Source organism: Haplochromis burtoni, unplaced genomic scaffold (assembly GCF_018398535.1).
Source record: "Haplochromis burtoni strain Fernald_Lab_line unplaced genomic scaffold, NCSU_Asbu1 Contig_176, whole genome shotgun sequence".
NCBI lineage: Eukaryota > Metazoa > Chordata > Actinopteri > Cichliformes > Cichlidae > Haplochromis > Haplochromis burtoni.
The window spans coordinates 1,123,172-1,147,039 of NW_024582537.1; the positions used below are offsets into that span (position 1 = coordinate 1,123,172).

General features: G+C 39.9%; 1 protein-coding gene across 3 annotated transcripts; it reads left to right on the plus strand.

Annotated features, from left to right (window-relative positions):
- The first annotated feature begins 634 nt into the window (after positions 1–634).
- On the plus strand, positions 635–23,103 carry zfyve26 (zinc finger, FYVE domain containing 26). Of its 3 annotated transcripts, XR_006054973.1 has the most exons (44): positions 635–759; positions 2,063–2,349; positions 2,448–2,523; positions 2,763–2,849; positions 2,947–3,096; positions 3,218–3,527; positions 4,886–5,010; positions 5,205–5,369; positions 5,492–5,580; positions 5,678–5,829; positions 5,951–6,157; positions 6,493–7,089; positions 7,254–7,418; positions 7,572–7,723; positions 8,233–8,476; positions 8,675–8,938; positions 9,038–9,157; positions 9,247–9,417; positions 9,551–9,784; positions 9,966–10,071; positions 10,202–11,046; positions 11,326–11,525; positions 11,803–11,907; positions 12,056–12,178; positions 12,602–12,778; positions 13,544–13,793; positions 14,058–14,153; positions 14,242–14,429; positions 14,687–14,823; positions 14,939–14,967; positions 15,141–15,283; positions 15,527–15,747; positions 16,473–16,620; positions 16,728–16,937; positions 17,874–18,089; positions 18,628–18,825; positions 19,309–19,389; positions 19,499–19,626; positions 19,786–19,945; positions 20,251–20,310; positions 20,588–20,770; positions 20,888–20,938; positions 21,196–21,479; positions 21,517–23,103. XR_006054973.1 is itself a non-coding variant. In XM_042225585.1 (43 exons), exons 2-43 carry the CDS (start codon positions 2,159–2,161, stop codon positions 21,397–21,399), a joined length of 7,758 nt encoding a protein of 2,585 aa, XP_042081519.1. In that variant the 5' UTR covers positions 635–759; positions 2,063–2,158; the 3' UTR covers positions 21,400–23,103. The 3 variants fall into 3 exon arrangements, 2 of the variants coding, with proteins under 2 accessions (XP_042081519.1, XP_042081520.1); XM_042225585.1 differs by having other exon boundaries at positions 21,196–23,103; XM_042225586.1 differs by having other exon boundaries at positions 9,250–9,417; positions 21,196–23,103.
- The last annotated feature ends 765 nt before the right edge of the window (positions 23,104–23,868 follow it).

The following is a 23,868-nucleotide window of genomic DNA, read 5'->3' on the forward strand; positions in this document are numbered from 1 at the left end:
TTTGCAGTGGTTGGTACCAGAGAGAAGGCACTGAAACAGGTTTTGTCCAGGGTGTGAGGAAGTTTCTGTCATCATCTCTGCTGTGTCTTTTTGATAAGTAAATCTATATTGGATACAATAATCAAGCACTTCATTTAGAATAATAATCATACCATCCTGATTGTGAAATTTGAACGTTAGAAAGCTAATTAATAGAAATGGAGAAAAAAAATCATGGATTTTGGGTGGGAGGACATGGAGGGGGTTGGTATGACAAAGGAGGATGCTGTGGATAAGAGTGAGATGAAGGCAGATGAGCTGCTGTGGTGACCCCTAAAGGGATTAACTGAAAGAAGAAATAATCACAAAGTTTTTCCAGTCACTGAGGCTTTTGCTTGACTGCAGTGTTTTATAGCCAAAATCACAGCATCATATTATTTAAAAAAAAAAAAAAAAAAAGCATAAATACTGAGAACACGATTGGTTTAGAAATATTATTCCAAGTCAAATACCTCCCCTATGACAACCCCCGCCCTTTTTTAAGTAGCCTTTTTTTAAGTGCCAGTATTTCCGACTACACTTTAAGGCATCAATTAAAAAAACACAATCCGTAACGCCCTCTTCGAACCAACCTTTGCCCAACCGGAGTAGGAGAGTCAGCTGATTTGATCACATGACTCGTTATGCAGCCTGTATGCAGCTAGCATAACAGGCCGAGAGAAAGTCGTAGATGGGAGTAACTTGCACCCAGTTTGAACAAAAAACGGCTCAAAGAAATGAGTAAGTAACTTTTCTGATTTTATTTCTCAATAATTAATGTGAGTGCAACGATACGGCCCTGCCAACTGTTACGGAAGTTATCCGACATTTTTAAGCTACATCCAATCACATTGATTTCTAACAAAAGCTAATGCTAACTAGTGGGATAACTGTCAAAGAAGAAAACCGTTTTGTAAAGCGAAGTTATCGTTTTCACTTTGGACGGGAAGCATTTCACTCTTTACAGCGAATAAGATGTACAGCTTATTCAATTACAGTTTGTAGCTTTTCATACATTTGGTATAAATTCTGCTTTTGGGTTGAGTCAGTGAAGAACATATAAATTCACTTTAGGTAATAATGTGATAAGTAGACTACTATTGAAAATAAACGTGTAAGCGCCCCATAAATGTTTAAGACTTATTTCGAGACCCACAACAAACTTTCTTTTTATCTCTTGCTTGTGTTCTGCCATTCATGATCTGCTGTGTAAAAGGGTCGGTACAGTTTTAACTTCTTCTTTCATACCGTTTAAAATGTATGTAAAATGTATAAATTCCGGGCTTAAGGCAGGTCTTCCAAGGTCTGTTTTTTCTGGTGTGCTTTTTCTGCATTAGAGTGCGTTATCAGTGTGTTTGGGATCATTGTGATGCTGAAAAATGAAGCTGCTGCTTATCAGATGGTATGGTGGCTCAAAATCTAATGATACTTTTCTGCATTAATAATAGCTTTGCATTAACTGAATTAACCACTGGCTTTCTAGCAGCTGCAGCGTGTTTTACAGATAGCTGTAGCTACTCACTTTTGTAACTCCCCCCAGGCCTTTTCTGTAGTATTACACATTTTAAAACAGAAATATCACATTTGGATTCATCACTCCACCAGACCTGATGCCACTCACTTTCAGTCCAGTCCATGTGTAATTTGGCATACCTCAGCCTTTTCTCTCTGTTTCACTTCCTTAAGGCTTCTTGACTGCCACTTTTGTGAAGTGGCTTTATAACCAAACAAACACTGAAACATTCTTGTAAAAATATTCAGGTACAAAGACTGGACTGAAAATGAGTGAAAAGGCAGCCAAAGAAAAAAACACTAGAAAACCTTCAAAAATGTGATGAACTATTCCTCAAGACCACGTTAAAAATGACAAGAAATTCTGCCTCCTTGGGAGCAAAATATGAAGAAATACAGAAGTGTTGTCCCAATGCTTTTGCAGCTGTTTTAAAAGAGAACAGTCGATGTGGGTTTTTGGACTAATGTAACAAATAGTCTGTTACTATTAATATTCATGAAAAACCTAAATAAATATCATTGTGTGTTTCAGGTAAAGAAAGCTCAAGGGTGCTCCTTGGCTACCTGGTAGTGAGGTTGGGTCTTCAGGTGTGACTGCTGAGCAGAAAGCGTCACTGGGAAAGTGACCATGCATCCCTTTGGCTGTGAAGCCGAGACATCGCTTCAGGATCTGTTTGAGTACTTCAAGAGGTGCCTGCAGCATGGAGAGTGGGAGCTGGCAAGGGCCTGTGTACCACAGCTGGTTAACTCTGAGGGAGAACTTTCCGAAAATTTACGGGACATAATCAAAGCTATTGTCAGCCATCCTTACAGCTTAAAGTGAGTCAGGAGTAAACTATAATAAGAAATAAAGGCTATGAAGACATTTTGTATTTGAGCTTCTTTAAATGATTGAGTGCCAATAATGTTTTTTGTAGATGGGAGTCAGTAGGGAGTCCACATAGACTGGCTTGGTTTTGGCTGCAGGTCTTGGAGAAATGGACAGAAGAACAGGTAACTGTCACAGATATAATAAAAGTGAAAAAAAAATTTAAATTTCTGTTGTGTTATTATTTTATTACTGACATATTTTTAAAACTAATATTGAACATTAAAAAATACATTTTTTGCTCTTGCAAAAAAAGAGATAATATTTTGTTGTGTAAATAATGTGAAAAGGCATTTAAAACATCACAGCTGAACAGTATGAGAGCAGAAAAAACACCTATATGAAACTTTTTCTTTAACTTTAGGTTTCTCCTAATGTCAGAAGAGAGCTGGAGTTTTTGTTACTTCTGGAGGAACTGGGGTCAGAGGGCATACCCGAGACTGTTCTCAAGGTTAATTTGCTTTTTATTGCCAACTAGAGTCGAGCTTACATTTGACAATAAAAACTTTTTGCTATTCTGTAATTATATGACGACAATCTTTCTGTAGGAATTGCAACATGCTTTCTTGGATAAACAGTCTGAGCAAAAGGTGGTGGAGAGTTCAAGAACAACTGCTGCTACTGTTGAGTCTTGTTTGTTAACTCTGTTGGGGAAAAAAAAGCAAAGACTCGCTCAATCTTTAGCACATTTCTTACAGGTAAAGTCAAATATATTGTTACCATGTATGACTAAAAGTACTTGAAAAATGTATCAGTGCAATTATCATATCTTAAAAAAAAAAATTTATTTTGGTTTTCCTAATTTCATCCATTGACCAGGCATGCACAGAGGACCATACTCTGCAGAATGCATTCATCCAGCACTTGATAAGGAAACTGAGAAGGCCAGAGAATGTGGAGGAGATATACGCTGTGTTGGCTGTGATGCCATGGAGCTCCAGTAGAAGCGATGGGCAGTTGGAGGCACTTTGTGAAGCACTGTGGGCAGCCAGAGTGGGCCCCCTGAAAGAGGAGAGGATCCTCAGCTCCTTGCTTCGCCCACAATGTGACGCACTTGTCTCGACATACTGCTCTACTGCTCTCAGGCTGCAGAGAGATCATCTGCTGAGGAGCTCACCTCACACACAAGGTAGTCCATTTAAGGAAATTTACATTATTCTGCCAACCATTCCATGTCCTCCAGCTTTCCCCAATCTTACAAACAGTACATTTGCACAATAACTGAAACTAGCCCACTGAAAGAACAATGGGCTGTGAGGTCAGTTTCTTAATCATTAATATGCAAATTGTCACGACCATTGATCAACAACCACTGATCAATGGCCATGAGTACCATTCACAGAGAGTTGGGGAATGCTGCAATCACAGCATTGTAAGATGTAAGGCAAAATATGTACCCTTAGGCTTCCTCCTCGATTCAGAGGTGGCCTTTCCCTTTTCTTGTAAATGGCCTCCTTGACTACCCCGCTCTAACCAGCGTTCCTCCCTGTCCAGGATGTGAGCATCCTCATCATTGGAAAAAGAAACCACTGGCCTCTAAGTGTAAATAGACCGTGGAGTCCTGGCCTGATGAGTTAGCTCTTCTGCTTCGCCAGAGGTTGTTTGGTTTCCCCACTGTATAAATCATGGCAATCCTTCTGGCACTTAACAGCGGGCACTGTATTACTCTGTGTCGGGGGACCCGATCCTTGGGGTGGACCATTTTTTGGCGCAGCATATTTGGGGGTTTAAAAGCCATGGAGACAGTGTTTAGAAAAAATGCGTCTCAACTGTTTCGATACTCCTGGTACATAGAGGATCACTAAGGGTTGATATTGAGCATGCATTAAGACGTATTCTAGCTTGATCCTTGGGATCAGTATGATGGCCAATGCAATCCAAAAAAAACTACTGGTTTTAGCTAGAATATGTGATTACTTTAAGTAGTTTCCTTGTTGGTTAGTTTGACAAATTGCTTTGAAGTACAAGCACATGTTCCTGTAAGTCAATTCCCCCATGAGCTGTTTTTGTGGTACTTTGACATTTTTTTTTTTTTTTTTTAATAGTTTTGATACTGATGATATATTTATAGTTTAAAAACCAGACATCCTCTGCTTTATTGTGCTCAAAGAGAAATGCTAGCATCACCTCTTTCCTCTTTCAGTCACACTTCTGCATCTGTGGGTGTAAAGCTGTGGCAGATTTAACTGGCTCTGAAGAAGATTTCCTCTTTTCTTTTTCTTTTGTTTTTGTTAGTTTCTGTTTTGACTATTGTGATTTAGATTTTATTATTACTTAAAATAGGGTTGTTGTTTTGTTTTTAATTGTTTTTGTCTTGTGCATTGGCTGTATTTTAACCCACTAAATCTAATCAAAAACATTTTACTAAAGTCTGTAAACGTCAGGGTTGTGTGGATTTCTTTTATTTTTATTTTTTATGGTTTGCTTAAAAAAATTCATTTTCATTCTGTTATGAACTCAATTGCTATTTTTATATTCCCCTGTTAGTTGAGCTGCCTGAAGCAGAGCAACTTACCATCAGTTTATGTTGCCACAAAGATCGTCCATCCATTTGGAAGACCATCTACTTTGAGTGCCTTAGTAGTGGAAAGCACTTCCTGGAGCAAGTCTTGGTACGTAAATAACTGGAAACTGGTAATACTAGTTTAGTAACCAGATATAAATTCCTCCAAGATGTAATAAAAAGTGCACAGAGTGTTGCTTCGGTGGTATTATTTTTATAATGCATACTGTATCTTGATGGTCTAGTAAACCAACAGCATGAGATAAAATCGAGTAATGTAATAAAGCTGGGTTCTTCCTGTAGGTTACTGCACTTGACCTGATTAAACACGAGGAATTCAGCCAGCTGAAAAACTTGCTGCAGCTGGAGTTCCAGCCCTTGTCCCGTCTGCTGCTGCTGCTGGGATGGACGCAGTGTCGCAGTCTGAGCTCGGCTCAAAAGCTGCTCAGCATCCTTCACAAAGAGCAGGTCACAGCCAGAATCATTTAGCTCTCCACACATCTACATGCACCTCAACCTCTAAAGACATTTTCCATCTTTTTAATATTTGGCAGTAGTGCTTTACTGATACTCTGTTTTCACCTTTTCAGGCAGCAGCCAATGATTCAGTTCTACAAGAGTTTTCTAATCTTTTGTCAACTCAGCTTGGAATACTTGAATGGTGTAAAAATAACAATCCGTAAGCACTGGCTCTCTCTAGATTGAAGTCTTGCTGTCATTTAATTTTTAACTAGTTACTCTTTAGCTTTTAATATATTTGTGTTTTGTGTCTCTAGAGGGATTTCCATGGAGGCATTGTTGGCAAAGCTTCACACTCTGGACAACCACTCAGCCCTCTATATCCTGCATTCTCTGACTCCTTTGGCTCAGTTTGAAGAACGCAGGATATTAGATCTATTACAGCAACTGCCAAATTTACCAGAAGCAGGTTTGCATTATGCATTTTGTTTGTTCAAATGAGTAAAAAATAACGAATTTGATGCTGCATAGTATTTACATTTAAAGGTGTCTGTGGTTCTTTTATTTGTGTGTATGTGTGTTTCTTGCAGAGGGTGCTGGGGCAGTTGGCACTCTCAGCCCTGTTGTACAAAGAAACATAGTTTTGTTCCAGGGGTTCTGTGCCATGAAGTATGCCATCTATGCACTCTGTGTAAATGCACATAAATACTCAAACTGCACCAAGTGTGATCCCATGCAACAGTACCAGCCCTCTGATGCAGAAAAGGACCAAAATAAAACCCCAGCTTCCTCTGAAGGTAACAAGGCCGTCTTTCTTTTATAAAGTGAAGCTTTACTTTGATAATGGATGATAGAAAAGTCTTCTCTCTTGTTTTCTCATTACAGTCTTTTGGCAAAAACGTACACATTTTTTCTGCATCAGTCACATTACAGTTTACAAACCAAGTTTTAATGGCAAATTTCTTCTAGAAGTACAGAAATATAGACAGGAAGCACAGGGAAAGACCAGGAAATTGCATTAAAGGTCAAGCTGGGACCCAGAACAAGGATTTCCACTCCTACGTATTAAAGCCATCAAGGTTGTTTACCGTTTACTAATGTTTTCACTTTGTTTGGTTGTGTTGTTTTTCAGATTGCCATTTGGTGTTTCAACACTACCTGTCTGAGTGTCAGCTCTATCTGGAGGCAGTGCCGGCGATGTTCCGCTTGGAGCTCCTGGAAAATATCTTTTCTCTCCTCTTTCTGTCCACCAGTGACTTTGTTCAGCAGAGTCAAAAAGATGCAAACTCAAATCAGAATGTAGGGAATGACACTTGCTTTCCAAATACAGGAAACAAAAATACAGATTCAGAAAACAAAGGACAGATGGATAACACTGAGGAGAGAAAAAAGGGGAATCAAAAGCTATGTTCAAGTCCAACAGCAGACTCTAGTCACCTGGACCTCGGACACTTTATCCAGGGCTGCAAGGGGTTTCTGGTTGATGTGACTGGCATGGAGGGGTTTTTAAAGCTGTTGAAGGAAGGACTGGAGGGAATGTGTGTGGTGGGTCAGCAGGATGGACAGGAGGAAGGAAGAGCATTGCCTCGAGAAGCAGAGGCAGCAGCAACTTTGGGCTGCTCGGTGACTGCTGAGTCATTTGGGTCACGCTTGCAGAGGTTGACCAAACGCACTGCAGAGGCTCAGTGGAGGCTGCAGATTATTACCAGCAACCAGAGCACTGGAAATGGTGAGCTAGCAATTTATTTTCTTTATTCTTCTGTATGTTTAAATAACATGTTTGACTGGGAACTGACATATGTACTGTACCCAGTACATATGACTATGTTAATACTTAGGTAATTATTCATCATAAATTCTTGGAGCTTTGATGTTACATTGTTTTAACCGCAGGTTCAGAAAGTCCTCTTACAACTTCAACAGTAGGCTGCACTGTCACTCCTCTGGGACCCCGCAAGAGCTCGAGCCTGAGGAGGCGAAGGAAACCAGGAAGGCATACCATAGAGAGACACTCCTCCACAGAAAAACACAATGGAGAGGTCAGCACAAGCACATCAGGTAAGGAAAAATATCTGGCTCTTCTTTACATATGTAAATACTCCTTAAAGTCTTAAAGCTGTAGGAGAAATGTATTTTTGTTTGTCTGCCTTTGTCTTCAAAGTCATTTTTCTGTTGTTGTTGATTTATTATCATTTATTAATACTTTGTGAGATGGTGGAGGAGGAATGACAACAGGCTCTGTGGAATTGGAGTTTTGTCCATGTGGAGGTCCCCACAGTTGGCTGGTTCCTGCCATGTTGTCCCCTCCAGAGTCTCTGCTGATGTCCTGCATCCGACGAGGAAACTTCATGGAAGCTCATCAGGTCTCTAATAAAATTTGAATGCAACTGTCTGCTTATTTGTTTTAACAAAGCTAAAAAAAAATCATTTTCCTCTTTACCCTGAGGCGCCCCAGGGTGGCTGTGGCTACAATGTAGCTTGCCATCACCAGTGTGTGAATGTGTGTGTGTGTGTGAATGGGTGGATGACTGGATATGTAAAGCGCTTTGGGGTCCTTAGGGACTAGAAAAGTGCTATATAAATACAGGCCATTTACCTTTTTTTTTTTTATTGTTAGAGCAGTTATCTCACTTCAAATTATTGACATTATACTATTATTAAATCCAACCTCAATCATACTAATTATATGATTACAAGCATCATTTATAACACATTAGAAGTTCACTTTTGTGTTGGTCATTAGCCATGTTTACACTTTACCAGAACTACAGTTAATAACTTTTTTGATTAACCTGATTTTTGATCACTGGCGACATTTGTAAGTATTGTCAGAGTTTTTTCCATCCAGTTAACAACATTTGCTTCTTGACAGGTGTCTGTGGTTTTTGATCTGGAAGCGTCTGCCTGTTGTGGCGAGCTGGTGTTCATGGAGCGCTACAAAGAAGTCCTGGTGGAGTTGGCACAGGTGGAGCAAAAGATGGAGAGTCAATCCATGTCTTCATCCTCATCCTCATCAGAGGGCTTGGGGACAGCAGCTGGGTCAGGGACAGGGAGGAGTCGACTGGGCAGTAGTGGCCGATCGACACTGCAGGCTATTGGAAGTGCTGCTGCTGCAGGTTTGACTTTTTGTTCTAAAGTTTTCTCTCCATTTTGCTTTTCAGTTCGAGTGTGCATTTTAACTTGGTATACCTGTTTGCAGTAGTCTGGCCTCTTTTTATATTGGTTTTAGAAGAGATTAGTATAGCAAAGCACAACAAAGACTTACAGGCATCTGTGCACCATGACAACTGACACATGCATATGTTTTTCTTCAGGAGTGGCTTTCTACTCCATCTCAGACATAGCAGACCGTCTCCTCAGCACCCATGCTCACAAACTGCCCTCACTGGAGGAAGGCTACTGGCTAAGTCAGTGCTCATCAGATGCCTCTGGCCTTCTTTACACATTGCTGGAGGAGCTCAGTCCAGCAGCCATGGCTGCTTTTGACCTGGCGTGTTGCCACTGTCAGCTCTGGAAGACGTCTCGACAGCTGCTGGACACAGCTGAACGCAGACTCAACAGCAGCCTGGAGGGTCGAGGTATGAAGCCCAAATTTCTATCTGGAAGAATTAATTTTGACATGGTGATGGGAACGAGAGCAAATGGTGTCTTGTGTTTATCCCTGTCTGCTTCCCCAGGAGTAATAGTTGACCTTAAAGTGCCTCATTCTGAGGGGATCTGTGGATTTCCCATGGTATTACAACAGATCAACAAAATCCTAAATCATTCAACCACCAGTAAAAGTTCTATAAAAACAGGTGAATGCACAGTTTTAAACACTTGAGTTAACTGAATGAATTGAGTTTGCAGAATAGTGTCTTTGTTACTGATTCACTCTTCTTCGTAGAAGCTGTTGGGGAAGACCAGGTGTTTGCCAGCCCATTTGGTTGCTGCATCCAGGAAGTACTGCTCTGTTGCTATCCAACACTGAGTGAAGAATTTATTTCTGCTCGGCTTAGTCTGGTGCAGCGTTTGGAAAACACTTTGCACAATCTGAGTGCTGCTACAGATGGCACAGGTTGGCACAATTAACATATGCTACATTTGATCAAACAGTTTAATTTAAATATTTAACTTAAAACCCCCTCTATTTTTAAAAAGCTAAACAAGTATTCTCCTGTTTTTTGTTTTCTCATTTTAACTTATAATAGAGGGCAGTGTGAGGAGCGCTCTACTGGCACTTCTGGTGGAGCAGGCCAGTCTGAAGCAGTCAGAACTAGATGTTCATCCGGTGCGCTCCAGCATGAAGCAGCTACTTCGTTCTCTTGACAGCCTCTGTCCCTTTGAGCCAGATAGAGACCTTAGCAGACCAGATTATGTGCGCAGTTTCTTTGACTACATCAACACACTAGCATCTGTGTTAGTGCGTAGCCTCAGTTCAGAAGGTAAAATGAAGACTTTTACATTTCAGTCATAACTACTTGATACCTACTTCCACCACCTGTTATCTCTGATTCTTAGAGTGATGTTTACAGCTTTTAAGTCCTGTCTAAATTGTGAAAGTAGAGTGTTTCTCTTCAACTCCCTGGTCTTGCTCTGATTTGCATCTCTTGCTGTTTCTAATAGACCAGAACACTGAAGTGAAGCTTGGGAACCCACTGCTAGTGTTGCTTCAAGCCCCATTTCAACTTCTCTCTCACCTGCTCTTTGACCGACAAGTTTCTCCTGACAAGTACGTATAGTGGTTATTCCCCATCACTATATACACACATACACACGTGTGTGTGTGTGTGTGTGTGTGTGTGTATTTATTTATTTTTAGGAGCAACATGCTGACCTTTTATACCCTGTTATGTTTCCAGAGTACTGTCCTTGCTGGAACAGGAAGGGCTGCGACTGAGCATCCAAAAAGTGATTGTTCAGCGATGCTGTGAGGCTCTTCCTCTGTGGATCTCCTGTCCAGATGATGGAAAAGAGTCAGATGAGGGCAAGAAAGAAGATGGTGTGTTTGGTGTTGCTGCATTGTCTAACCTACTCCAATGCCATGCTCAGGATCACATGACAATCCTGGGACTTGCTGAGTCTCAGTCTGATGTGAGCTCCGAGTCTGACGCCTCAGTGGAGGATCATTCTTCTACACCCACACACCTCTCCACATCTCCACCCTCGTCTTCATCATCCTCTTCTTCTTCCTCCTTGAATTCTTTTCTCCTCACACCATCGGCTCTGTCTTTCCTTAAGTCTCGCTCCCCTTTACTGGCCACACTGACATGTTTAAGCGCCTGTAAAGGAGAAACTGCCCGGACACAATCTTCTGGATGGTCTGGATATTTCCGCAGCGGACGTAAAGAAGTTGTCTTAGATGGTGAGCAGATTTCTCGTGAAGCTGATAACCTCCTGAGGGAGTTCCCTATTCTCCAGGCTTACCTTCACACCATGGCTGAACCAGTGCTGGGCATGTCATTAAGCGAGAATAAGGAAAGCTCCGTTGGATTTGGGGCAGTTGTCTGCGGGAAACCACTCATCAGTCTCCTGCTGTCTGGGCCGCAAGAACTTGCTGCTCAGGGTGTTGCTGCTGACGCCTTCCAGAAGGCTCTTGCCTCCAGAGACCTGAGCCGAGCCCTCAGTCTGCTGGAGCTCTATGGGCAGAGTTGCAGCCAGGAGGGGGCGCTAAGAGACCGCTTGCTTGCATGTGCTGCTTTAGAAGGTAAGGAACAAATTTTCTCATTTTATTTATATTTGTAGAGAAAGTTTGTGACTATTGCTCACACAAAACTAAACATTTTAAGTTACCAGTGATGCCTCTTGGAAAGTTAGATTTTTATGCATCAACATAATACGAAGTGAATAAAACATTTTATTAAATACTTGAGGTCAAATTTAGTAATCGCAACCATGTAGCATAAAAATCTTAAAATTAAAAATATACTAATTTAATGTACCATTTGTTTCAACTTTAACTAAAATGCTTGTTGTTTTTGCTCAGATGGAGATGAAGGTATAGGTCATCTGTTCAGAGTACAGGATCCTAATCTGCGAGCCCGAGTTGCTCTCCAGGCTCTGGAGCGGTGGCCACTGTTTGCCTGCCTGGAGCTGCTCGAGTTTTGCCTTAATGACCCGAGCACAGAGACCTCATTGAAAACAGATCTAGAGCTCAAGAAGAAAGAACTGGACCTTTACCACCAGGTAGTGCAGAATTTAGTTACTTTTTTTTTTGTTATTGGGGGAAAAAAATCTATATTCTAACAAAGTAGTTGCAGAAATACAGTTTAGACATGTGCTTGTAGACTTTCTTATAGAAGGCTTCTGCAACTTTGAAAATCAGTATTTGGTAGTTTAGTGACTCCGATTCTTAATGGAGTTCAGCATGGTGTTCATGTATTATATAATATATCACTCAGACACTTTATTTGACTTTCCATTCTATCCTGCCAACTGTTTGTGGTCCTCTTCCTTGTCACAGATGTTGAATCTACAGCCTTCGTTGCCCTGGGGCACTTGGCAGGAGCTGAGAAATGAATCCAAGACAAACTCTGAGTCGGTGTTATCTATGATACTCGAGGCAAAGGTAGGTGCAGCTTAGTTATAACAATTTATTGTCAGGACATTAGAAAGGAAATTACTATCACCAAAACTTAACACAGGCCTTATTCTCCATAGTATGCAGTTGTTTATGTATATTCTTATCATTATAATTGGTTTTTATGGTTTTGCAGGAATTTCATCTTTGTGCACAGTGGACAGAGCTGTATCCTGTATCAGATCAGCTGAGACTGCAGCTGCAAACTGAGCATTTGCTTCATCTACTGGAAAAGGAACAGACAAATGAGGCTTTTCAGGTCCAGATTGTTCAACTTCTTGGAAATTTAGATTGAAGTCCATTTTGAGATGTATAAACATTTGTTAGAGTGTGGTCATGTATCATTAAATCTATCCTTGAACTGGTATAACTGAGCTCTGTTCAAACACAGAAAACTCTTTATGTAATACTAACTTAAAATCAGCATCATATGCTTGTGTCTCTTCTTTTGCAACTAATTAGCTTTGCATTTTTTTTTCTACGTAACATAAAGTAGAGAAAGCATATGATTTTTTTTTTAAGGTCTTCTAAGATCTTAGAAGACTTTTTTTTGTTTTTTTGTTTTTTTTTAACATTTCAGAACATTTTCAGAACTCATTTACCCTCTCAAACCTTTTTCCTCTATTACTATGTGTTCTTCTCTCCTAGTTGATATCCTTTGTCCCTCCCTTGGTTTGTTTAGTTACTCGACGGGCTCTCAGATTTTGCAGCTGGTCTAGATGTTTGTGAGCGTGCCCTCGATCGTCGCCCTGGACTGGATGCATGCCACTTCTTGGCAGACTACCTCACCCTTCATTTCCAGAGGCAGGTGTCTCCTGCACGTCGCCGATACATCCACGCACTTCATCTTGGCTCTAAGGTTTGTGATTGGGAAGTTTGCACTAGTATGTTAACATAAAGATGATAAATAAATGATAAACAGCATTAGTAATTAGTAGACTTGAGGTGCATAATGACCATTGAACAATCATAACTTGGGTAAAATCTTCTAAAAAAACATCTTTTGGATGTGTTGTTTAATTTCAAAAATATCTTTTAAGTAATTCATAATCAGAAAATAATAATAATGATTGTAATACTGCACATTGTCTTTGTGTCCATTGCAATTTCCCCTCAGCTGTTTGTAAATTTCCCTTCTTACAATAGAGACTTCCACAAGTCTGCGTAATTCTGTAAACCTTGGTTTTGTTGTTGCAACTTTTCAATTCTAAAATTGTAATAGATTCACAGGAAACCATAAGCTCTTTCAATTAATGAGAAAAATATCTTACTATGTAGAGAATATTCCTCTAATACAAAGTAATCCAGTTAAAAACGTGGTCCTGTTTTCCAAATCTGAATTTTTTTCTGTAAATGACCAGTTGGTGTGTGTGTGTGTGTGTGTGTGTGTGTGTGTGTGTGTGTGTGTGTGTGTGTGTGTGTGTTAAATAAATAATTATTTTTTTTGCGTAACACTGAAAATGTTTTAAACCTGTTTATTAATAATCACAGTAATGTTACTATTGCCAGGTTTGAATGAATCTGGCCCCAAATTTTAGTTTTACACTTTTTAAGTTGTTCTGCATTGTTCTCCAATTGAGCTGCTTCCTATCTTTGGGTTTATTAAATGTACATCCTCCTCCAGGTGTTGCTAACTCTGCCTCCAGCTGCCAGGCAGGACTACTTCCCCTTGCTGTCAGATCCACTGCTCATGCTCGAGCAGCTGTTGATGAATCTGAAGGTAGACTGGGCTGATCTGGCGGTGCGGACCCTGCGGAGCTTGTTGGTTGGCCAGGAGGCTGGCTTCAGCGCTGAGGACATTGATACGCTTCTAGCAGACTACGCCGGCAAGGCTCTTGACTTCTCCTGCGCCCCCAGAGAGAGGGCTCGATCTGGTCAGTGCTAATCTTACAGCATACGGTTGCTAAGTAGACAAACATATCAGAGATGGGCAGCCACTTGAGTTAAATGTTTGTAATGCAAAGGTTTAATAAACTGCTGAAAACTAAACTGAATTGTTGATTGATGGAGAAATACAGTTCTAGTTTATGTATTCTTGTCTTGGTTATGTACTCCTGTAATAAATATTTCACTTGTTAGATGGGTAAAGAACCACCTTACCAACAGGTTGTGTCTAAACATAACACTTTATGTTCCAGATTCTGTAATCAGTCTTCAGGAAGCGCTAATACAGTGTCCTGCTCAAGACAGCTCGCTCTCTTCCAGTCGAGTTGAATCGCCAGCACCCTCCAGATGTGAGATATTTGGATATGTTTAATGATGATATTGCTGTAGTGTAGTTTTTTGTTTTTTAATCATTGTGAGTGTTTCTTTTAATTACAGGCAGTACCCCTACACACTCAGCCTCGGGAAGCAGCACAGACAGAGAGAAGGATCGTGGTTCAGCAGGGAAAAAACGTCACTCACCTGCAAAGTTCAGGCCTCCAGATCAACCCCCAGCCCGCAAAGATTGGGTCCCAGACACCCAGCAGCATGTGTGCATGGTTTGCAAGCGTGAGAGGTTCACCATGGTGAGTGATGTAGTTACCAATGAAAGAGTTACCTGCTCAAGTTCAAGTGTATTATTTTATTTATTCTTTTTTTTTTTTTGTCATCCTCCCTTTTCCATTTCACTCTCCATTTCTTTGATGTGAAGAATAATTGGCCTCTGTATGACATTTTTATGGAGAAAACATGACTGTTAATGTTGCATCTCCTCGACAGATTACAGAAATACAGTTTTCATGTGTGCTCAGCTGGGATTTTTCCTTTGCTTTTCTGGTTTTAGTTCAACAGACGTCATCATTGTCGGAGATGTGGCCGTCTTGTTTGTAATGCGTGTTCGGAAAAGAAGATGCCTGTTGACGGTTGTCCAGGAGAGGAAGTCAGAGTCTGTGATCAGTGTTACACCTACTTTCACCCAGAGTAAGACATTTATCAGAGCTACTAGTTCCAAATGCATATGAATTACGGAAACCGAGTAATAAGGGAAAAGAAGGGTTTGAATATAACTAAAAAATTAATTTGTCTCTATTTGCAGTACTGATGATGAGTGGGAACCTGCTGAAGGTAAATTAAATAATTTTATGTTGTGTTTTGGTGCTTTCTTTTGGGTTTTTGCAATATTAGAGTTTTACAACATGTTGAATTTGCTAAAACAGTGGAGAGCCACTTACATGCAGCCATTCTTAAATACGCAATTAATATAAACTATAATGATGACGTATTCTCTTCTTTTTTAGCATTGGATGGTAGCCCTGTGGTCATGGAGCAGTTTCCCCTCGATGGGATGCTGCATCTGCCTGAAGTGGTCCATCGACAGTTTCTCCTCAGCACAAACCCTGCACAGGACCAGCATCTGCGGAGCGAGTTCTACTATGAACAGGTTTGGATTTGTGTAGTCACCATCCATCCCAGTGCGCAGGTTACCTTTACATGTTAGTCATTAGCAGCTTATTGAGGGTAACTTTGTTTTTAAAGAGCAAAAGCTTTATATTGAGCTAGTGCCTAAATTTAGCTGACAATTTTGTGTGATTTCTGTCTCTGCCTACTTTAATAGCTTTCAGTTAGTGGAATTAACCAAGTCAGTATTTTAAAAGTAATAATGCTCTTTCCCTAAAACACGTAGGCTCCCAGTGCATACCTCTGCGTGGCCATTTTATCTCTGCATAGCGACCAAACCGCCTGTGGTCATCAGCTCATCAGCCACTGCCGCTCCTTGTCTCGTAAACTGACCAATCCAGAGGTGGATGCCTGCCTGCTCACTGACATCATGCGGCGGCTGTTGTTCAGTGCCAAGTTGATGTTTGTTAAAGTAGGCCGCAGCCATGACCTCGCCTTATGTGACAGGTAAGATGAAACCCTGTGCAAGTTAGATTAACCAGCAGTTGAGAATTGCATGTTATTATGTACACTGTGCAATCATTAGGGTGATGAGAAAGAGCGTGAGATATTGTGCAAAATGTAGATGAGTATATGTATGTATGTAGGTTAGCTTTCACATTAATAAGAAACCGAAAGTAGATGCAGCAAAGTCAGAAAACAAAGAACTCATGACTAGTGGTTAGAGAGTGTGTGGGCAGAATAACCACAGCTCAACCAGAGACATGCAGAGAAAATGATAAAACCTATGGAGCTGATACAGCTAACAAACCAACCAGCTAATGCAGAACGGCATATTAACACACAGATACATAACAGCATAGTAAGTGATTTATATATGTATACATGTGTCCATGTGCTCTGTGCATTTTTCTTTTTTTTATACTTTTTATACTTTTAATCACCCATTTCAAAACAGTGAGATAAGTTGCCATAGCGCTATTGTTTGCATCATAAAAGACACCTGGCCAATGACTTGTGTTTGCTCTGAAAATATTGAGTAATACAGGCACATTTGTTTGGATTTAAGATGATTCGCTGTCATTAAATGAGGACAGATGAGGTCACAGGAAGTATGCTGAAGTAGTTTACGGTTACCAGCACTCAGTGGATAGCCCTTTATTTCACCAGACTAATACAAGATATTATGAAAGCAGGTGTCTGACTGTGCTTCTTATTCTCTTTTTCAACAGTTACATCAGTAAAGTGGCTGTGCTTAAAATTCTGGTGACAGCCAATTACAAATATGTTCCCTCTCTGGATGACATTTTGGAGACCTCCGCTGTCACACGGCTCCGCAATCAGCTCCTAGAAGCAGAACACTACCAGCTAGCTGTGGAGGTTAGAGGCTGTTCTTCAAATTAAAGTTTAATTTCAAAGACATTACAGAGAAATTGCAGAGAATTAAATCACAAAGCATTTGTCATCTCTTCTTGTTTGGTTGCTAGGTGTCAACCAAGAGTGGCCTTGACCCTGGTGGTGTGTGGCAGGCATGGGGAATGGCATCTCTGAAGGCAGGAAATCTTTCAGGGGCACGGGAGAAATTTGCTCGCTGCCTGAAGCCTCCAGTGGACCGCAACCAGCTCAACTCGGGTCCCTTATTATTACAGGAGATTGTCCAGCACCTGGAAACCATGGTGCGGCCCTCTCTGGCTATGGTAGGTAGCTACTTTCATTTCCAGCCCAAAACATATTAAAAACGGAAGAAATGGGCAGATGTGTAACATGCTTCCCGTCTGCAAATAGAGTAGGTCATCGCACAACACTTCCTTCTCAAAGTTTCATATATAACCATATTAACATTTTTAACATAAGTGCATTGCTTTGCATGCATCTAAAAGGTCAAATTGTACACAAATGCAAATGCTGAAGTTCAAGAAAAAATTTGTGCTGGCATTTTGTGAAGCTGTCATGGTTAAGAAAGTATACAGTAGCAGCTACATTCTTGCAATCAGTATTGCACACAAAGATAAACACTACTATGTGTGCCTGCCTGTGAAATGAATTTGAAAAGATCACTATCAAACGCACAAATGTATTAGGATACACCAAATGCCTGTCTGACGTAGCAATAGAATAATTGAAAACATTAAAAAAATATAGCCATAAACATTTTCTGATAATTTCCAGTTTTTTCACTTTTTAAAATAATGCAATAAACTGTAATTTTACCAACATGTATTTTTAAGAGCATACAGCAGTGTCAGGCAGAGTTTATCCTCAGACAGAAAGACTAGACTAGCTGTGCTACCTAACACCTTAGGCATCTAGCACATTTCTTGCATGCTAGACGAACCTAGTAAGTTCTGGCATGTGAAGCACTACACGTGTCGGATTCTAGTGCATCTAGAATCCAGACTAAAAGAAAGTAAAGACAGACCTATGTTAATGTTGAGTAATCCTAAGAAACTGTTTTCTCAGTTCAGGAACACCTTTCCTTTCCTTTTCAGTCAAAAACACAACAAAAATCTTTGTTAAATCAGGACAAACTACAAATACACAGAAGTTTTTTGGGGGGTTTTTGTACCTGCTTTTATACACAATAAATGCATAAACCTTTGTGTTGTTGTTGTTTGTATTCTTCTATATATCAGTCTTATGGTGAAGACGTGTTGGCATCCCTGCGGGAGCTAGAGGACTCTCTGTGTGACGTCAGTCCTGTGGAGCGACCGGAGGGGCTGATGCAGAACAGTGTTCTCCACCAGGAATGTCTCTACTACCTGAATACATACGGCACTCACCTGGGACTGATCAGCTTCTATATGCGTCATGATTATGTAACAGAGGCTCTGGCATACCTCCTTAAAAGGGTGAGGCCTAAATTATTAAAGGTGTCCATATCCTTTGCATGTTTGGATCAATATTAAACTATTGTTACTTTCATTTAACTGGAGAAGTCAAAGGAGTGAACAGCACAAGGTACAAGCCAAAAACAGAAATCTCAGTCCTCTTTTGTGATGCAGCTTTTGTGTGGTCAGGAGATTATCTAACTCGCCTTCGGGTATTCTTTGATACCCATCTGTTGCCAAGATCTCAGATCCTGCAGGATGTTAGGTTACCTATAATGTGTGGGCAATGAGGTCTATGTGACACTGATTTATTACCAATGGTTCGTCTTCAATTTGGTCTACAGTCAACAAAGTAAAGTACATTGAGTAATAGTACTTTGTATCATAAGACTGTTTCTTGAGTAAGCACCATCACATGTAGTACATGACTTCACTTGCCTGAAATTATTGCTGGATGTGTCATTGCATCAGTTTTATCCAAGCTTGTCTTTTTTTTTTGTTTTTTTTTTGTTTTTTTGTTTTGTTTTGTTTTGGGTTTTTTTGCTGTATTGTGGATCAGGAGTGTCCAGAGGAAGTATTTCTAGAGGGTGTGTTGCAGCCCAGTCTGGAACGGGGCCATCTGAGCAAGCTCCAGGGAATACTGGAAAAGCAGGACCCCAGCCTGGAGACATGCAGCCGGTACCTCATTGCTTCCTGCCAGTTTCTTCAGCGACGGGGATACTATCACTCTCTCTACCAGTTTCAGCAGTTCATGACGGTTTGAGGACTTTTTTTCTTCATGCTCATTTTTAGGATTTCTTACAAACTACTAAAATAATAATTAGACTGAAATGATAGGTGAATGGTCTGAGACTTGACTAACTTATTATTCCAAGCGGGGGGGAAAAAACCTTTATATTCCAATGTGAATGCTTCAAAATGTCATCCTAGCAGGTTAGTAATTAGGCTGAGTACTATATAATTGTCAAGTTTCCTGTTTTTTACTGATGGACCTGCAATTCCAGTAACAGTTTACGTGCCCATCTCTCTTTCGGCTTAATCAGGACCCTGATGAAGGTCACAAGCCGAAACGCGTTGGTCAGTCAATAAAGGAACAGTTTTATTTCTGCTTGTGACCTTCATCATGGTCATGACCTTGATGAAGGCCACAAGCCGAAACACATTTTATTCTTTAGGATTGCAAATTGAGGTCCTCATGATTCTTGGTGGGGAAGATTCAAAATTGTGTTTGTCTGGACAGGATCACGTGCGTGCAGCTATGACCTGTATTCGATTCTTCACACATCGAGCCAGTTCATACCTACAGCTGGGAGAAAAACAGGTATCTGTTATTTTTTTCCTCTACAGTTATGCAATAAGAAAAAAAATTTTTAAAAATTGATTTCCTCTTCTTACACGGGAAAGATGAACTTGAACTTTATTTTGCACAGCGTTGGTTGGTCAGAGCCAAAGAGCACCTGAGGACGTACTTGCAGGAACAGCAAGGTCGGGGTTCTGGGAGGAGACGGTCACACCCCAATTCTTTCAGGAAGATGATGTCATCCAGTGATGTGTCCAGGTTATTTAAGAGCTTTATGACAATTAATGAAATAGAAATCTACTTTTGACTACCAATGATTTGGAAAAAAAACTTTATTTAAAATGCCTCATTATTACTATGTTTACTTCAAGCTTTTGATCTTCGTCTCTTTTTTTTTTTTTTTTTTTTTTCTTTTAGGCACATGAATACGATTGAGCTCCAGCTGGAGGTAACCCGTTTTCTCCATCGCTGTGAGAATGCGGCATCCTCCAAGGCCCCGCAGACCAATCCCTCTGCACCCAGTTCACTGCCTACGCTTTTTGGAGGAAGTCCTATGAAAGTAGAAGTTGCCTGCAAGGTTAGGCTGCGTTTTTTTTTTTTTTTTTGTTTTTTTTTTTTTGGGAATTTTATAAAGTGATAATCTTCTGATATCGATAATCTAAAAAACACAATTTAGCATATTTAAGTTACTCATTAAGCACTATATATATTTAATTTAAAAAAATGTGTACAACAGTTGCCACAGGGCGCTTAATGTGTGTGTATGAATATGTATGTAGCTAAAAATAATGCAAAATATTTTGTTAGAACTGGTTTTGTATGTTATGTATTTGTACATTGTTGTTACATAAAATCAGGACAGTGTTTTATGTGTTTCTGCAGGTGATGCTTGGAGGAAAAAACATAGAAGAAGGGTTCGGCATTGCTTACAGAGTCATACAGGTATGTTCATGTCTGAGATCAGAACTGCTTTTGGCCAAAATTCAAGACTGCAAACACAGCAGTTTTTTTGTGTGCAGAAGTCTTTGAAATATTTTGCCAACATAAGTATTGGAAGTAAGCACCAGTCGAGCTGAGATAGCACAATAATTAATTTAATTATCTTGGTGTAGACAGCCAGCAGGAGCAAAAACTGAGCAAAATGAAGAATTAAGTTACTGATGTGATCTTTTTCTCAGTTAAAAGATGAAAATATAGATGTTGTCTCCTTCTCCTTCAGGACTTCCAGTTGGAGGCTCAGGCTGTCTATGTGCGAGCTGGACAGTGGCTCATCCGACGCAAGCAGTACGCGTCCGTGCGGCAGCTGCTCAAATGTGTGGGCGAATCAGGCACTGCCACTAAAAACGACTGTGACGCCCTCATCCTCAACTACATCTCCTGTGCAGAAAAGGGACCAGCTGATGTGAGGGACAGAATTGCTATGGGGATGCATGTGATGGGGATATTCATTATACTAACTATACTTCAGGCACAGTGTTGAACGCTCATCCTAAGGACTATTCTCTTTGATATGGTTTAGGCCAAGGAGCTGGAAAGTCTCATTCTGGAGATAAAAAGCACAGAAAGCAAGGTAGAGTAATAATTGCCTTGTTTTACCCTTCTTTGCCTTCCACTGGGATTACTTTTCTTGCCAGAGGCTGCTTTAAAAAAAAAAAAAAACTACCCTCACTGTATTCCTCTGTATTTCCTTACAATCGATATTGCTTTATTTTTTCCTCTGAAGTTTGTCGTTATTTGGCTTTTTTACCTTTATTAGCATCTTTGGACCTAAGTGAGTATAATTTTTGGGGAAGCTCCCTTTTAATTTCATCGCTGGTCTTTCTGCAGATCAAAGCCTTCCTGATGTGCAGTAAGCTAAGGCCGGCGTACCTGCTGGCAGTGAAGCTGGAGACAAGCCGGGCAGGCCCGTTGGTCCAGGATGTCCTTCAGGCCGCTGAAGAAGCACAGGACTCAGTAATGCAGAATATCTGCCGCCAGTGGCTGGCTGAACACAACAAGTCATCTCAACCGCGTCAGGGGCGCACCAGGTAAAGGCACAGTGGACATAACAAGGGATTGTACAGAGAGCGCACAGATAAGCCCCCATTAAGGACAAATGAGAGCATTCAACTTTTTGGGAAGGTGAAAGATTAACTTATGTAACTGATATACAGAGCTTATCACATTTGCCATTTTACTAAAGAATCCTCTTATTAGATTTTTGGCTCCAGATTTGCCCTGCTAACACTTCAGCATACACTTTTAGATGATGCATTGCATTTTGTGTAAATGTACCAGTACTTCACACTAAAACTACATATTTAGTTGGACATTATTTATATTATCAATTAGTTAATATTGTACTAGACCCTTACTATCACTCTAATGTGTGTTGCTATTGAGTTGGCATGGCACAGTGGAGTCTCAATGTGGAGGAAATGCAAGTTAAACCTGCAACAGATCTGAAAAATGTGTAAGAACTGGGTTCTTTTAAAACCCTGATATCAGCTTCACTCTTTGGTTGAGTGATCTTTATGCCACTGCAAAACAAACGGATCACCACTGTGCTTTATTTCCATTCTGGAAATATTTTTGCTGGCTTTTTTTGTTCATCTGCACAGTATTTGTGAGGGAAAAAGTTACTGCATTTGAGCGCAACCGGTATTACACAGCAGAACTGCTAACTGTTGCTAATAGGTACAGTTACACCCTTGAAATATATAAACGTATTCATAGTAAATCTGTATATGTTTAATATTTGTTTCCTACCTCAGCCTAAAGGGAAAATATATTGACTAGAAGGCCACTGACAAATTTATTACCTGTAGGTATCTGTGTGTAGGTGAGCTTATTACTTATGAGGTGTCGTCTGCCAAGAAGTTACATGTTTCAAAACTGTCTTGTTTTTGTAACCATAATGAAGATGTTTACGTGTTGTACATGTGAAGCACATTTTGTGGCCAGCTTTTAGTGTAAGTTTCTTTTTGATTAAAAAAAATAATAATAATAATAACATTACTTTGAAATATTGGAGGGCATTTTGTTTGCTTTGTTTCCAAGAATTCAGGTCTCTTGTTTGTTAATGTGTGTTTTGGTAATAATTATCCCGAGGGCGGCAGATTGTAAAATATGCTTTTTGCTTCGTTCTCACGGTAGATGTGAACGACAGATGTCTCAACAATTTAAATTCCTAAAGACTGACATATACAGATGAGTTGAACAATGTTTGAAAAAGGGATTGTACTGTTGCCAGATTTCTTTTGATATGCATTTTTCCCTTTTGATTTCACAAATCTGCAACCTGGAGAAAGAAAAAGAGCAACTGTGATGTTCTTATAGCACCACAAATGCAATTTGTTGGATAATGTGACAATCACCCAAATTGCTCAAGCTGCCTTTCATGTGTTCTTTGAAACTGTTCTGATTACATGGTGATGTGGTGAAGTGTGTCTTCATTTAGATCTGACACTGTGGTGTCTGTTTGCCTTGCTTCGCTCTGCTGCACTAGTCAGAAGACTAAAACCAGTTTCCTGTTATTGTGAGTGTGTCAAGCCAATTTAGACTTGAGAGCCACTCTCATTCTCCCTAATTCTGACTGTTGTCTCATCACTGCCGCACTTTATAAATAATAATATCAAATATTTTGAAAAATTTGAAGGTATGTAATATGGTAACTGCTTTAATGATGCAGGGACTAATGGTTCAAAAATGTAAGTTGTTTTGCCATCCCTTATTAAATAAAATAAATATGTAACACTGCTGTGCCTTTTTCTATTTTCATCATTTTAGAGTTTGATTGTTCAGTGAATAACCCAATCTATTATTAAAGAAGAAGATTGTGAGATAAATAAATAATGAAAGCCACTGTTAGTTTTAGCCTTACTGGAATTATGCACTGTTTCCTGAGGCAAACATCAAAATTTGTTAAAAATCATGTAAAAACAAACATTTAACAAATATATTTAATAGATGATTTAGAACAACATTCAGTAATTTAAATGTAAAAGTTTTCCATTATTAGGATATGTAAATATAGAAAAAACAAAGCAACTCTGTCTCAAAATACAAAAAACTAGCGCCTTGTGTAAGAAAATGGAGGAGATCATATGCTGTAGCTTTTTTTTTTTTTTTTTTTTTTAAGTATTCCATGGTTTGGTGCTTCCTTTGTATTTGTTTATTGACAGGGTTTGGCTGCAGGCATGCCAGTTTGCCACCCACGCTGACCCTCTCACTCCAGAGCATTATACTTGTAATTTGGCATTATCTTGCAATACTTTGCATTAAAAACAGGCCATCTGTACATCCAGCAACTGTTGCTCCAACTGTGGAGTGTGTGCATATAGCAACATTAACAGTGCCTCCACAGATGTGCAACCTACCCATGTTTGTACAACATACTTCTTAAATAAAATTGTGAGATAAGTCACAATTCGTTTAAATTCTAGTGATATTATGCCTAATATATGATAAAATCGCTGTTTATTTATTCATAGTTTAATACTGAGAAACTTTATTCTAAAT